General features: G+C 49.8%; 2 protein-coding genes across 2 annotated transcripts; one reads left to right on the top strand and one right to left on the bottom strand.

Annotated features, from left to right (window-relative positions):
* Positions 1–7,664: 7,664 nt before the first annotated feature.
* LOC121108013 (olfactory receptor 14A16-like) lies at positions 7,665–8,630 on the top strand (the record flags this gene model as incomplete). Its single annotated transcript, XM_040654670.1, has 1 exon — positions 7,665–8,630. A coding segment is annotated over one exon (966 nt), but the record flags the coding sequence as incomplete, so codon positions are not given.
* A 6,095-nt stretch (positions 8,631–14,725) lies between these two features.
* LOC121108012 (olfactory receptor 14A16-like) lies at positions 14,726–15,580 on the bottom strand (the record flags this gene model as incomplete). The annotated part of the gene is made up of 1 exon (XM_040654669.1): positions 14,726–15,580. A coding segment is annotated over one exon (855 nt), but the record flags the coding sequence as incomplete, so codon positions are not given.
* Between the last annotated feature and the right edge of the window lie 1,086 nt (positions 15,581–16,666).

The following is a 16,666-nucleotide window of genomic DNA, read 5'->3' as shown; positions in this document are numbered from 1 at the left end:
CTCAGGAAATGTGGCTGCATTTCCTGTATCCAGAGACTTACCTTGTCAAGAGCTGTGAGCAATCTTCCTCCAGTGAGCTCACAGCCTGCTCCCACTCTTTTCTCTTCTATCCTCATGCCATCTGCAGATCACACCCCCAGCACTGTTGTGCTGTGCAGAAGAGCTGCTCCTGGGCACAGCTGTCTCTCTGCAGCGCTGCCCACTTGTATGAGCGCCCTGTGCCCCAGGAGCCCAGCCCAGCTCAGCAGCAGAGGATGTCATTTTTATCCTCCCCACTCATCTCCCCTGAGATGTCCCTGGGTCTCCATGGCCAACAGCTCCTGAAAGACAACAGCATCATGACTGTACTTTGAAATCTGCTGCATTAACCACCAAATGTCCAGTTGACAGTGACCAATTCCAGACCCATGGTTAGTGTTTGCTGTAACAAAAAGGGCACACAGAGAAGGACAGGGAGTGGTGGACTTCCCCTGTGCAGGGCAGTGATCCAGCTGAGGCAGTGCAGGCATCTCATCCCTTGATGGAAACCCTGGGGCTGAAATTGGATTCAGCTCCCCACGGACCCACAGGAGCTGGGATTCCTCTGGTTCAGATCAGGAGTGCACAAGAAGTTGCCTGCACGTGATCTCCTGCTCTGAATCCTTGGTCCTTCAGCAGGGAGACAGTTGCTTACACACACACAGTGGATGATGACCAAGGTGCGTGGGGTGCTCCTGGATGTGTGTTGGTGCTTATAAAATATGTGGGAATTCCCTCAGGTAGACAGCTCCTTCCTGAGCATCAGCTGAGGGCCAGAGAGGGGATAGAGGTATTCTTGGCCATCCTAAATGACAACAGACCCCTGCATTTGGGCTGCTCAAGTGTGCATTTTCCACTTGTCTCCATAGAGTGTGCAGAGTTATGCACCTGACTAAATGGATGAGATCACAAAATAAGTGCCTGCTATTTCTCTGTTCTCCATCTGCTGCATATGCTGGAGCACTAGGCACTGCAAAGCTAACACACATCTTTATTTTTCAACAGACAAGAACTTATTATTCTAGGGACTGTCATGAGAATGACATCAGAAGCAGCCTAGTGTCATGCCAGATCCGTTGGCTGCCCAGCACACTCACATGCAGCTGCAAATGCAGCACAGGGCCTTCAGGAAAGCCATGCCCTAGGAGTTTCCATGCTGCTTGGACAAGTCTGAGCCTCACAGTGTGTCTAATGCCTGTGTGCCAGCTTGTGAACACAAATAAAATAGATCCAGCCAGGCTAACTCCAATGATGCTTTCAAATCAGAATGTTTTCTTATGTATCTTTACACTAATGAGAACACCAGCACGTGATGAGCTAGAAATGTCTGTACATCTGCAGGCCTGAGGTCTTGTTTGGACCACAGGGACACATGGCTTCCACAACTGGACTGCAGCACAAGGGGGATACAGAGTCTTTACGATGGATAGGCAAGGAGACAAGGAAGGGAAACTGCCCTCTGTGAAAGTGCACTGAGCTCTGCCTGGGGATGGCAGAGCAGCCAGGTCAGAGTGAATGGAAATGGCCAACAGAGGAGACCAACAGTGTCCATTCCTGGCTTCCTGATCAGGAAGAACATGTGGAAGATGTTCTCCACAGACAGATGGGAACAGTAGACCTGGTCAAGCCCAAACATACAGGGATGGAAACTGGAAGAGGTCACCTGGCAGCAATGCAGAGACTTCGTCCACTGTACCTGTTGAGATGAGTTTAGGAAAGTTAGAGATCAACTGCAATTGAATGTGCCCAGGCATATCACAGACAGGAAGGGCTTGTAGAAGGATGTAGGCTACAAAATGAAGGCTGGAGAGAATGTGGGCCCAGAGTAGAATGGGCAGGGAACCTGGTGAGACAGGACATGGAAAAGTCTCTGATACTCTTTTTCTTCCTGCCCTTGCTGTTTATTAGTTGGCCTGGGCTTCTTGGAATCCGAGGTGTCAGAGACAGGTGGGAAATGTCGGTTCATTGCATGTGTGCCCTGAGTAAAAGAGGAGGTGATCAGGGAATACCTAAAAAATGGTATTTCAACTTGGAAGAAAGTGACAGGAATCACAGAACCCTTGAATGAGTTGGGTTGGAAGGACCTTATAGACCATCTAATTCCAACCCCCTTGCTGTGGGCAGGGCTGTCACGCAGTAGATGTGGATGCCTGGGGCCCGTGACATCTTGAACATCTCCAGCGATGGGGCAGCCACAACTTCTCTGGGCTACCTGTTCCACACCTGTCCTGCGCCTCACATCATGATCTACAAAATGTCAGGAATGCCTTCCCAACATCAAATGTAAATCTCTCTTTTAGTTTATTACCATTCATGCTGTACCTACTATTCAGAAATGATGTAAAGAGTTACTCTCCTCCTTTTTTATATGAAGAAACCATGTCTGGAAGGTGGAGGGAAGGCACTATCCAGAGTGGTGCCTCCAACACAAAAAAAAATGTCAGCAACTTGGAGTGGATTTTGGAAAGTTCCCACAAGCTGACTGGGTTTGGAGCACATCCTCTGTTAGGAGAGACAAACAGAGGCTTTCTTTCTGAAGCTGTAAGTCTGGAAGTTGTTTATGTCAATAAAATTGAAACAAAGAATTGATGAAAAAGATAGAAATCAATGAAAATGTGTTGACACAGCTCTCAACATCAAATATTCTCATGTTCCTCTTTCCATTTAAGTTGAAAAAACTGTTCTTTGAGGGATGTGGTTTTTTGGGGTTTTTTTTTTAATTCTTCTTGAGAAAGGGCACTGTTTTCCAGAACTGTGTTTGCAGGACACAGATGCCTTCAGGTACACAGACACAGGCTGTGGTGCCAGTGCCAATGCCCTGTGACTAATGCCCAGTGCCCACTGCTGCTCTACCCTGCTGCATATTTCCTGTCCCTCACCCTCCAGGGGTCTCCAACTCTCCTTAATACGTGACCATGTGAAGGGCATGTTTTCAGCAGGCCATCTGGACACACACTCTTCCCACTGCTCTCCACATTTCCCAATCCCTTGCTCTTTCTTCGTTCAAATACCTCCCAACTACCTGGCTGATCTGTGACCTTCAGGTAGATTACTGGAATCTGTTCCATCTCTCCATAGTCTGATGAACTCTCCTGTCAACTCCTTCATTGTGATTATATTTATCCCTTCCTATCTCTGTCTAACTCATTTCTTGTACAAGTATTCCCTGTGAAAGAAAAACCTCGTTAGATGCAGCTTGGACAAGGCATGCAGATGATCACAGTGTTTTACTGTTCATTCATTTGCATCACATTTCCTTCTGTTTATTGGCAAAAAAAAAAAAAAAAAAAAGTGTTTCATTGCCCACGTGCAGCTGGTTCTCTGAGGAAAGCCAGTGGGAGTTGGTGCAAAGGAGGTTTAACAGTGAGCGGATGACTCCAGAGGAGAAGAGTGATGTGAGGAAAAGTGGTGCAAGTCCCATGGGGCCAATGGGAGTAAAAATGGGGTGGGGAAGTTGAGGAGGATGTCTGTCCACAACAGTGACAGAGCAAAGCTCATTAGGGGACATCCTGGATCAGTATCAATTGCCAAGTGCTGCTTTAACTTCTTGTTTATACACAACTATAAATAAATAAATAACTAGACTTCATAAATGCCCACTGGACTGTACCACTTTAAGCTCTCTTCAGATACCTCTCCAGTTAGCTGTACAAGTTCTGAACACCTGAAGAAGATGACAGGAAGGCACAAGGCACAGGAGGGCTCCTTAGGCTGTAATGGGCCCCACTGGGCATTTGATGCTGAATCCATCAACCACCAGTGAAGCGAGAAGATGGCATAAAGTGCTCAAGAAGACTTCAAAATCAGAAGGAACAGAGAAGTTTCTTGGAGTATTAATGGGCCCCACTGAGGGCCACTAACAAGCAAGCTTCCCCAGGGACTTGTTAGAGCAGATAATTGGAAGCCATGCTGACAGGCAGGCAAAGGCACTGGGATGGTGGCTGTGATGCTGAGAAAACCCTCCTATGTCTTATGAAGCAGAAAGGCCAAGCCCTGATCCCCAGACCCTTGGCAGGGAGATCCTGTCCCTCATGCTGTCTCAGGGCCCTTCCTGGGGCAGTGGGATGCAGGATTGTATGAGGTCAAATGAAAGACAATGGGGCAGCAGCTCTCAGGCTCTGCATGGGGTGCAAGGATGCCGTGAGTCTCAAGTCCCATGTGGGCAATGTGTCTCATCTCAGGCTGTGGGATGTGAGAAGGGCCCAGTCTGAAAAAGCAGTCAACCCCAAGGAAACTTTGAACTTCAGATCTCTCAGTTGTAGTGCCCTCCTTTGGACAGTCTCCAATAGCTTTATGTCTTTTATGTTCTGTGGTGCCCAGCAGTGCACCCAGTGCTCCAGAGCAGAGAGGGTCAATCCCTTCCCTCACCCAGCTCACAATAACATGCTCAATGCACCCTAGGGGATGGTTGGCCTTCCTGGCTGCCTGGGCACACTGCTGACTCACGTTCAATTTGCTGTTGACCAGGACCCCCAGTCCCTTTCAGTAGGACTGCACGCCAGTGTCCCATCCCCCAGTCAGTGTGTATGTCCAGGGTTGCCCCTTCCCAGGTGCAGAATCAGGCCCTTGTTCTTGTTATGCTTCATGTGATTGGTGCTTGCCCATTTCTCTGTCTTGTCCACATCTCTCTGCAAGTCCTCTCCACCCTCAGTGGTGGCAACAGCTCCTCCCAGTTTGGTATCATCGGCAAACTTGCTCAAAACATCTTCTAGACCTGCATGCAAGTCATTCACAGAAACATTAAAGATGGGGAACTCTGCTTCTGACAGTCCACTAGCCTGATGGAACCCCATTTGCTGTAACCCTTCCAGCCTTACCCACTGGCCACCTGCTTGCCTATCACATTATGTTTCTGTCTAGCTGTATGAAGGACATACCATGAGAAATGGTATCAAAAGCTCTACTGAAACCCTTAAGGATAACATCAGTTGTCTTCCCATGTTCACACAGAGGTGAGGCCATGTTATAAATGGATATTAATTTAACAGGACCTTCCCCTCATCAACTTGTGTTGACTGCGGCCAAAGTCAGAATTGTCTTTCAGGTGTTTCTCAGTAACTCCCAGCATCATTTTCTCCATAATTTTACTAGGCACTGAAGTAAGACTGACAGGTCCATAGCTGTTGGGGTTTTCTTTCTTGCTCTTCTTTATAACTCGAACAACGTTTGCCAGCTACTTATCAACTGGGAACTGAAATGACCATGGACTTCCTCTGATGCCATTCAAATGAGATCCCAGAACAAACTGAGGTGTCGTCAGTGAAAGAATGTAGATGTGCCATAGCATTGTAGTGCCTTGAACTCCAGGGTATGCCACAGATGGAACAGAGAGGAAGATCTGGTCTTCTGTTGTGAGTTCACCCATTTGATCAAAGGAGTAACGCTACATGCTCCATGGGGACAGGTGCAAAAGGCACACTGGGTACCCTAAGCACAGGGCTGTGGTGGCATTTAGGATGGCCAAGAATACCTCCCTTCTGGCCCTCAGCTGATGCTCAGGGAGGAGGTGTCTATCTCACAGATTTTCTACCACACTTCACAAGCACCAGCACACAACTAGGATCACCCCAGGCACCTTGGGAATCACTGAGTGTGTATGTGTGAGCAATGGAGTCCCTGTTGAATGAAGACCAAGCATTCAGATGAGGGATTCACACACAGACATCTGAACTTTGTGCACATCTGAACTCAGCCAAGAGGACCTATGGCTCCCATGGACCTCTGAGGAATTGATCCCATTTCAGTCCTGGGGTTTCCATCGGCAGATGACGTCTTAACCTTAGGGTTGGGATGAGATGGTCTGATAGTAATTGGACAAAGGGAAATGGCTTTAACGTACAGAGGGGAGATTTAGCTTAGCTTTTAAGAAAAAAAAATCTACTCGAAGGAAGTGAAACACGTTTCCCAAAGAAATTCTGCGTGCCACATCCATGGAGGCATTCAAGGTCAGAATGGATGGGATCCTGGGCAGCCTGATCCGGTGGTTGGCAGCCCTGACCATGGCTGGGGCTTGGAACCAGGTGCTCTTTGAAAGCCCCTCCAACATTAGCCTAATCATTGAATGATTCTGTAATGTTATGCCTGCACTACCTCAGCGCTATCACTGCCCAGAACAGGAGAAGTCAACCCCTCCCTGTCCTTATCTGTGTGACTTTTATCATACTGGTCATGAGCAGAGGTTTCCCGATTTGGCATTTGCTTCCATCGTGGCCAAATTTCTTTTAGTTGGATCAACCATGCTTTTGGAATCCTGTGGATGTGTTGATTATTTGAGCAGACTTTGAAGTACGTTCTGCAGTGATGACAGCGCTGCCTTGCAAGAGCTGTCAGCTCAGGAGGGCCATGGATATCTCCAGGGAGAGCTGTGGGGAGAAGGAAATCACCTCCTCTGATGCTGAGCTGAGCCGGTCCCCTGGGACACAGAATGCTCATACAAGTTGGCAGAGCTGAAGGGAGACAGCTGTGCCCAGGAGCAGCTCCTGTACACCTCAGGTAGCATGGGGAGAACAGAGAAAACAGAGGAAATTCACAAGCAGTGCATGGCGGCAGCAGGCTGTGAGTTCAGTGGAGGAGCATTTTTAACAGCCCTTGAAACAGTAAGTGTCAGGCTGAATGCAATGCAGGTGCATATACAGGAGGGATGGCTAAATTTGGGACAGCCCAAAGCAGATCAGGATGCATACAATCTGTGTTTCTTTATCATGGAAACAGGCCTGCTCCCAACCAGGGCTTCCATGAGCACAGCCCTGAGGGCTGTGTGTCCCAGGACGGCTGCAGGCTGTGCAGCCGGGGGTGCAGCCGGGTGCCCAGGGCTGTGGTGCAGAGCAGGGTCCCTGCTGTGCCCCAGGGGCTGTGTGCCGGGGCAGGGACTCTGCCGCCTGCCAGGCTCAGCACTCAGCCTGCCCGGGGAGCTGCCCAGGGCGCTGCGGGGAGACGTGTGGGGGGAAGGAGCCCCCCGGCAGGGCAGGGGCCTTCTGCTGCCACAGCTGCTGCCTGGGGCAGGGGGATCACAGATATGCTGCAAACCAAAATGTTTCCAAGAGCACTTTGCAAGAATAGAGACAAGGCAGGGATTTTCCTTTTCCTATTCTTAGAGAGGGGAAAAGGGTTGGAGGCTTAAATCTAAAAGGGGCTGTCAACTTTGAACACATCTCTGAGACTCCCAAACTGTTCTTTTATCAATTTGTTTTATTAAAAAAAAAACATTCCCGCAGAATGTGCTTTCAGCCTCTCCTCTCTCGAAGGATAGAAGCAGTTGAAATTACCGTGGTTTCTGCAGACAAGAATAATGTTCTTATCCATCACACAGGCACCTTTTTCTAAGTGCGGAGAGGTTGGGGTTGTGGACTTTAAGAGCAGTTGGGGTAAAGAGATGAGAGATGGAAGCAGATGAAAATATCCAGGGAGATGGGATAAAATTAGAAAATGAGATTAAAGGAAAAGCTCCATAAGCTTCTTACACTTCTGGATTGCTGAGCTTCATGAAATTAATTTCAAGTAATGGGGCTAATGAACATTGTCCTGAAAGAAAGAAAAGGTTTTATAGCATAGCAGGAGGTGTGACTGTGAGAACTGCCTTGTCATTATCTTCTGCATTCTGAACAGGACTCCATGCCCAGGAACCACGGATGCCCAACAGCAGCTCCATCAGCGAGTTCCTCCTCCTGGCGTTGGCAGACACGCGGCAGCTGCAGCTCCTGCACTTCTGGCTCTTGCTGGGCATCTACCTGGCTGCCCTCCTGGGCAACGGCCTCATCAGCACAGCCGTAGCCTGCGACCACCGCCTGCACACCCCCATGTACTTCTTCCTCCTCAACCTCGCCCTCCTCGACCTGGGCTGCATCTCCACCACTCTCCCCAAAGCCATGGCCAATGCCCTCTGGCACACCAGGGCCATCTCCTATGCAGGATGTGTTGCACAGGTCTTTTTCTTTGTCTTTTTCATCTCAGCAGAATATTTTCTTCTCACTGTGATGTCCTATGACCGTTACATTGCCATCTGCAAGCCCCTGCACTACGGGACCCTGCTGGGCAGCAGAGCTTGTGCCAGCATGGCAGCAGCTGCCTGGGGCACTGGGCTTCTCTATTCCCTGCTGCACACTGCCAATACATTTTCCCTGTCTCTGTGCCAAGGCAATGCTGTGGATCAGTTCTTCTGTGAAATCCCCCAGATCCTCAAGCTCTCCTGCTCAGATGCCTACCTCAGGGAAGTTGGACTTATCATGGCTGGTGTCATCATCTTTTTTGGGTGTTTTGTTTTCATTGTTGTGTCCTACGTGCAGATCTTCAGGGCCGTGCTGAGGATGCCCTCCGAGCAGGGACGGCACAAAGCCTTCTCCATGTGCCTCCCCCACCTGGCTGTGGTCTCCCTCTTTGTGAGCACTGGCATGTTTGCCTACCTGAAGCCTCCCTCCATCTCCTCCCCATCCCTGGACCTGGTGGTGTCATTTCCATACACAGTGGTGCCTCCAGCTGTGAACCCCCTCATCTACAGCATGAGGAACCAGGAGCTCAAGGGTGCCCTCAGGAAGATATTCCAACATGCTCTGTTTCACCATCAGAAAGATGTTCATCATGTTCTCAGGACTACAGAAAATTTAGGAAAAGCCTGATTGATTTTACCTGGTGTTTCTGTTTCTTCCTCATGTCAGTTTGTCATACCTATAATAAATTTAATTCCACTTAAATTATATTCATCATCCGTCTTTATGTTTGCTTATTTTTACTTCTATGTGATGAACTTACTCTACTTAAAGAACTAGGTTATATGAATAGAACAAAATCCACAGGGGATCATTTGTTTTGTCTCCCATCTGGTCTGGATCATCTGAAGAGGCTCAGGACCTAAGAAACAAATGTCACACGGAGCAGCAGTGTCCCTGAGGGATGTCTGTCAGTGCCTGGTGGGGACTCTACTTCCTTTGAGTTGTGCTGCTGCTTCTGAAGCCCTGGAGCCACAGCCATGGGCAGCAGCAGGACGTGGTCTTTTCAGTGCTGCTCTCTTTACAGTTTCCAACTGTTCTCCTGTGTCCTTGCATTTGTGTCCGCTCTCGGTTCTGGTGCAATTGGTGACAGTGCTGTTGTCTGTACGGTGGCACCGCTGTGTCTGCTGGCAAGGCAGGCAGTGTGCAGCACTGTGCCATGGCTGGCCTCCCTGCTGGGGCCATTGTAACAGAAGGGGCTGTTCAGGGGAGGGCCAGAGGCCTACACACCTCTTCTAAAGCTGTGCCAGGAATATAGGCAAGGAGAAGCCCTCGGGAAAGTCCTCTTGCTTTCCCGGGGTTCTGTATGGCTCAGAGTCCCAGGGTGATCTGGGAGGACAAAAGGGCGGACAAGAACTCCCTTCTTGGTTTTACATGGCCCAGCCAACATTAACTGGTCTTGAACAGAACTGTGTGGGACTGTCCCTGCTGCTGTGAGGCTGATAGCAGATGCTGTCCTGGAAAGGAATCTGGAGCAGCCAGGAGATGCCGGGGGATCTCCAGGGACAGTGTAAGAATCTGAGTGAGCAATGAATGATTCCATATGCAATGACAGACCATTGATCCAAAGGAACAGGGGAACCTGAGGGGCCCACAGGCAAATAGGTGCCCTGCAATGGTGCTGTTGAGCCAGCCAGGCATATGGAGATGGACTCAGTAGTGGAGATTGCACCCAGTTGGGACTGCCTCCCTCCCTGAGCAGCACAGGGCCAGGATGGTATCCCAGGGCACCACAGCTCCCTCGCTCTGCAGAACAGCTCCACCAGCTCAAGGTCCCTCAGGGAGCACCGGGAGGGAAGCAGGAGGGAACCAGGAGCCAGGCCAGGCCAGTACGGACACACTGCCCTGAGCATGGCTGTGTGGGAGGACGGCTGGGCCTGGAGAAGGGCTATGGAGCATTGCTGTTTGTTCAGGGATGAGAAGGAACATGCTGTGCTTGCCGTCCTGCCATAGCTGGCTGCATCAGAGAGGACATTCAGCCAGCACCTGGATGGGGCTCAGCCACCTACCTCACCCTCCGTTCTCCAGTGCTGTCACTGCTGATGCACTCAATGACCTCCCAGTGCTGCCGGCCTTCACATTTTCCAGGGTCCATTCAGGAGCTGCAGTGACAGTGACCTGGCATCAGCACTCCAGTCACCTGTCCTCAGCCTGCCTCTCCCTTGCTCCTCTGCCCTGTCTCGTCCCTGCTGGGATGAGTGGTGTAGGGATGCCCTTCTTGTCCCCACAGTGACTCCTTCCAGCTGCTGGCCCAGCAGTTCTGATACTGGACTTGATGGTGTGGAGCAGTGTCCACTGAGCTAAGATGATGTGAAGCGGCATTTTTGCAGTGGTGGCCTCCATGTTAATTTTGCAGGTGAGAACTTGAGCTCAGATGCTCAAAGAGCCTTCTGCTACAACCATGGCTTCAGTATATTGCTGCTGGCCTGGAGCTTCTACTGCAGCGTTATCTGCACTGGTCATGGCACAGGAATGACATTTCATAGACCAGCAACCTACTTTCTTCCTCATGTTATGGCATAAACCAGTGTCCTTCACTCTGATAGTATTTGCATTAATTCATGGATTAAGTGAGTTAGGCCTTTTTAAGTTATTTGAGGCACAATCCAATGCTTTTTGCTCTCCACCTCTGTAGCAGATTAACTGTACATAACCTTCATCTGAGGACTGACCTGATGAGTCTTTTCACACTGTTCCTTTTTAATTTCCATAGTTTGGTGCAGACGTTTTCCCAACATTTTGGTTTCCACCACAGTGACTGTGACCTATACTTGAGTCCTTCAGGCCGAATTTGACACCGATGACCCAAAGTAGTTCACAGATGTTTCTGTGTACTGAGAATAAGGCAGAGTTTCTTGGCTTATCAGTGGCCATTTCAGTGCTGGGTAACCCGCAGAGATACACTGACTTGTCTGGGAGGCATTTAGTGTGCTGGGTTGGGCTGCAGCTACAGGGACCAAGACAACTGTTGGCAGTGTACTGCCCTGAGACCCTCTTCCCATGATCCATCTGTAGCTTCCAGAGTGCTCTGGTCTCCTGCAGGTCCTCTTGGACCGCTGTCCATCCCAGATAGGACCTCGTGGGCCTCTGCAGATGGGACTGGGTGCTCGTGATCACACAGTGCAGCAGAGCTGATTTATCATTTAACCTTCAGTTCATATGCTTTTCCGATTGACATTACTCATTTCCTATCTATCTATGTAAAGTACTTATCCTTTTAGGGAGGTAAACCACGCAGGTGGGATATGGCTGAGGAGTATGTTCTGGTTTTAGGGAAACTGTATCATGTTTTACTGTTGCTTGTTTTAAAGTAGGAAGAAACATCCTGTGCCTGTGTGCAGGCAGCTCTCTAAGGAAAGCAGGTAAAGGAACGGCGTCAAGGAGCTGTAACATCCAGCTGAGAATTCAGTGGAGAAGTCTGCTGTAGGGAAAAGTGATGCAAGTGCCAGGTGGCGTAGAGTAGACACGTCAGGGAGTGGGGAGGTGAGCAGTCAGGTTGTCCGTACTGTGTCAGAGTTCAAGCAACTGCTTTTCCTGCCTATGCAGATCTCCTTAGGAGACACTCTGGATCAACATCAATGGGGGAATGACACTCCAGAAGCAACAAGATGCACTGCTTCATATCAGGAAACATTTCTATTGGGTGCCCTTTGAAATCTTCCTTTACTACATTATGAAACCTCTCCACCTAGCTGTATAAATCTTGACTTCCAGCACATGATGGAACAGACATGGCTCATTGCAACTTTCTGCACTTCAGAGAGACTCGTGGTACATTTGATGCTAGGTCTATCAGCCTGAGGTACTGAGAGGAGAATGTTGTAAGCATTTGAGAAAGTCAAGTCAGAAGGAAAAGCTGAAGGTTCTTGGAGTACTATTGGGGCCCACTGAGGGACATTAGCAACACAGCCTCCCCTTGGACTTCTTACAGCAGGTAATTGGAAGCAATGATTGCAGTCAGGTAAAGCACTGTGCTGAGAAATCTCTTGGTATGTTTGATGAAGAAGGGCCAAGGCCTGACATCCAGACACCTGAGGGGAGATCCATCGTATCTGGCTCAGGGCTTGTCCTGGGGTTGGTGGGTTGGGGCCAATTCTAAGCCATGTGATGGACAATGGTGTGACACCTCCCAGACTCTGCACAGGGATGCAAGGAGGCAGTGAGGCCCCATTACCATGAGAATAATAAATGTCCTCACAAACCATAGCCAAGGCGACTCAGACCTTACTGCTGTTGGGGCCCTCCATCCTCACCAGCACCCACTGCCTTCTCCTCTGCAGGCTTTCCTGTGCTGTTCCAGCCCAGCCCCTATTTCCCTGTGGTCTGCAGACACCCACCTCTCCTCTCTGTCCTGCTCTGACCCTGGCACTGCAATCACTGATGTCTCTCAAGCCTTTCTGAACTTTCCTTGAAACACAAAGCCATGGAGTGATCCCTTTGCATGGCCCCACATCATAACCCTTCCAGTGACGTTTCTTCCTCCTCATGCCCAGTCTCTAGTTGTCAAGCTGCACTTTGAGGTATTTTTTTTCCCCCCTAGAGCATTTCCACTACCAAGGTAAACTCCATCATGTTGGAAATCACTTCCCAAGGAAACACCGCCCATCAGTTTTCATGTGGCCTGTCAGCTATTAAGAAGAAGGAACATCACTATCATCTTACAAGGCATGTGCCAGCTTCTTGGGTAGACACGACCAGGTCATGTCCCTCCTGCTGTCGTGTTGCGTACTCACACAGAACAGCCAACACAGTCCCTCACACAAACCTCCTCCTTCCTCTATGGGGCGTACCAGCTGCTTAGGCAGGGAGGATCCCACTGTCAGCATGTCAACCTGGCACTTTCTGTCGGCCTCTCAGGGACACCGCAGATGTGATCCTGTATGCACAAATCCCAGCCAGAAGTCAAGGGCTGACCAACAGCTGCTTCAGGCAGAAGTGAGCACACCATTCCTTCCTGTGACACGTTCCTGGTGCTGGCCTATCAACTCCACAGACGGAAGGGATCTCACTGCCACCTTCACAGCCACGTGCCACCTGCAGGCCCATGAGGTCCTGAGGTAGAGCTGAGCTCATCGCAGCATTCCGACCCACCTCCTCCGTATGGCCTCAAGCTGATCAGTCACACGTCACCTCCTGTACATATATCACTTCACATTCATCACTTCATTAAATGCATTTGCTCAAAGACTCCACGATTCCTGCTCTGCCCTGAAGAGCCAAGTATGCAAAGTTTACGGTTGGGGGAGGAATGAAGGTGAGGAGGGCAGAGCACAGGAACTGCGTCTGTGGGTACTGGGTGTTCAGGATAGGGATTATGGGTCAAAACTCACCTTTTGGGGCACAGATGAAGCAAAGATTTAGTGAGAGGGCTTGGTGTTCTGCTAAGGTTTTCAGGACGGTCTAAGGGTATGGGCAAGCATTATGGAACAGTGTTTTGCTTTGGAATACTGTGAGGGCTAGCATTAAATATCGCACTTTAATGCTAGCAATTAAAGCTTGGTTTTAGCATGAGTGGGAGAGTAAGTCTGGGAATCTGTGCAGTCCATTCCTTGGGAATGTTCCTGGCAGCAACTTTTAAAGAAGCCCTGAGCCTTCAGGCACTGCCATGAGGAGATCTCTGTTAACAATAGACTGCTGTGGTGGAAACAACCTGTGTGACAGAAGTGCCCACTACATGTCCTTCCTTGTGTTTGCAGCCACACAGCAGCACTGCCACCAAGCCACAGGAGCTGCAAGGCTAAGGGACTCTCAGATTGAGGTTCAGGTCGGCACACCACCACCACACCACTAAATTCTGTCTCTTGGTGCAACACTGAGCCTTTTCTTGCAAAGCTTCTGTCTCACCTCTGTTGGCTGTTCCATTCCTGAGACAGAAGTGGCACCTCATTTGGGAAGGGGAAGGACACAAAGCTCTGCAGGAGAACCTGCACCGCCTGCCATGCAGCTCTGTGCTACCCCAGAGTCACATCTCCTACCTACAAATTCATGCTCCAGAATGTCTCCTGATAGTCCTGAGGAACTTTTCCTGAGCTCTCATGCATGCTTCAGCTACCACAGGGCATGCTGGAGGCAGTGCCCAACTCTGTGGCAAATGGAAAGAAGCACTGAAGGGAGACTTCAGGGAAAATGTTTAAACCTCTGAGATGAGAACCCATATCCAAGACCCTTTCCTATTCAGGGTCTCACAGAGATTGAGGAAGAGGGGATCTGACAACCAGTGTGCAAACCAGGTGCTGTGGCTGGCCTGCCAGAGGCAATGACAGATGTGAACCTGAAAGCTCAGATCCCATCCGGGAGCCAAAGGATGGCCCATCAGCTATTGCAGGCTGAAGTCACGGCACAGTTGGATTAACAGCCGTGTGCTTCCTGCTGGATTGTGGGTTTCGTAGAAAACTGACCCCGGCAGCTCCAGAAATGTCTCACAAGAAGAAGGACAGACAAAGTCATTGCATGCCCTTTGTTCTGTTATGATTCACAGATCCTGGTTCCATATGTACAGAGTGTGTGGGTCACACTGCACACGTACAAGCTGAATAGGAATTGATAGGGGTGATGACATTTCAGTGAAAAGCATTAAAACAGTTGAAAAGTTGAAATACGATTAAAAAAACAAACAAACAAACAAACAAACAAAAAAAAACACACAATCCAAAATAAGATTGCTTGTTTCAATAAAAATCTGCATTACAAGTTCCATATAGATAAAGATGGGCAGTTGGTTGCTTTCAAAAACGTTTGGTCATCAGTTTCCACAGAGCATCCTTGAGCTTCTGGTTCCTCAGGCTGTAGATGAGGGGGTTCAGTGCTGGAGGCACCACTGAGTACAGAAATGAAACCACGATATCCAGAGAGGGGGAGGAGACAGAGTGGGGCTTCAAATAGGCAACCATACCAGTGCTGAGAAACAGGGAGAGCACAGCCAGATGAGGGAGGCACGTGGAGAAGGCTTTGTGCCATCCCTGCTCAGAGGGCATCCTCAGCACGGCCCTGAAGATCTGCACATAGGACACAACAATGAAGACAAAACACACGAAGGCTAAACAGACACTAGAAAGGAGTAACCCTATTTCCCTGAGGTAGTCTGATTCTGAGCAGGAGAGCTTGAGGATCTGGGGGATTTCACAGAAGAACTGATCCACAGCATTGCCTTGGCACAGAGACAGGGAAAATGTATTGGCAGTTTGCAACACAGCATGGAGAAGCCCAGTGCCCCAGGCAGCTGCTGCCATGGTGGCACAAGCTCTGCTGCCCAGCAGGGTCCCGTAGTGCAGGGGCTTGCAGATGGCAACGTAGCGGTCATAGGACATGATGGTGAGAAGAAAATATTCTGCTGAGATGAAGAAGACAAAGAAAAAGACCTGAGCAGCACATCCTGCGTAGGAGATGGCCCTGGTGTGCCAGAGGGCATTGGACATGGCTTTGGGGAGAGTGGTGGAGATGCAGCCCAGGTCGAGGAGGGCGAGGTTGAGGAGGAAGAAGTACATGGGGGTGTGCAGGCGGTGGTCGCAGGCTACGGCTGTGCTGATGAGGCCGTTGCCCAGGAGGGCAGCCAGGTAGATGCCCAGCAAGAGCCAGAAGTGCAGGAGCTGCAGCTGCCGCGTGTCTGCCAACGCCAGGAGGAGGAACTCGCTGATGGAGCTGCTGTTGGGCATATGCAGTTCCTGGGCATGGAGTCCTGTTCAGGGTGCAGAAGATAATGACAAGACATGTAATTTTCTTAATCACTCATCCCACTGTACTATAAAAGATTTTCATTCTCTTAGGACAGTGTTCATTAGCTCCATTACTTGAATTTAATTTCATGAAGCTCAGCAATCCATAAGCAGTAGAAGCTTATGGAGCTTTTACCATCCTCTCATTTCCTAATCTTACCCCCTCTCCCTCTATATTTTCATTTGTTTCCATATTTCATATCTTTACTACAACTGCTCTTAGAGCCCAGAAGCCCAAACTCTGTGCCCTTCAATTTCTGTGAGAGAAAGCTGCCTGTATGCAGGATACATGCATTATTCATGTCTGCAGAAAGCAATGATGATTTCAGCTGGTTCCATCCTTTGAGAAAGGAGAGACTGAAAGCACATTCTGTACACAGAACAAATAATTGATTAAAGAAAAAATTGAAAGTCTCAGAGATGTGTTCACAGTTGACTGCCCCTTTAGTTTTCTGCCTCCAGTCCTTCTCCCTACCCTGCGAACAGGAAAAGGAACGTCCTTGCCTTGTCTCTTCTTTTACAGTGTGCATTTGGAAACATTCTGTGATGCAGTGTAGCTGTGATCCCCCTGCCCCAGGCAGCAGCTGTGGCAGCAGAAGGCCCCTGCACTGCCTTCCTGGGGGGCTCCTTCCCCCCACACGTCTCCCCGCAGCGCCCTGGGCAGCTCCCCGGGCAGGCTGAGTGCTGAGCCTGGCAGGCGGCAGAGTCCCTGCCCCGGCACACAGCCCCTGGGGCACAGCAGGGACCCTGCTCTGCACCACAGCCCTGGGCACCCGGCTGCATCCCCGGCTGCACAGCCTGCAGCCATCCTGGGACACGCAGCTGTCAGGGCTGTGCTCTGACGCTGCAGCACCAAGGACCTCATCTGGAGCAGGTCTTTTTCCACAATAAGGAAACGTGGGCTGCCATCAGCCAGATCTGTTATGGGATGTCCCACATTTAGTGATCCCTCCA

The sequence above is a fragment of the Gallus gallus genome, chromosome 33 (assembly GCF_016699485.2).
Source record: "Gallus gallus isolate bGalGal1 chromosome 33, bGalGal1.mat.broiler.GRCg7b, whole genome shotgun sequence".
In the NCBI taxonomy this organism is placed as follows: Eukaryota; Metazoa; Chordata; class Aves; order Galliformes; family Phasianidae; genus Gallus; species Gallus gallus.
The sequence above is the reverse complement of the archived record's forward strand: the minus strand, read 5'-3'. Positions and strand labels throughout refer to the sequence as shown.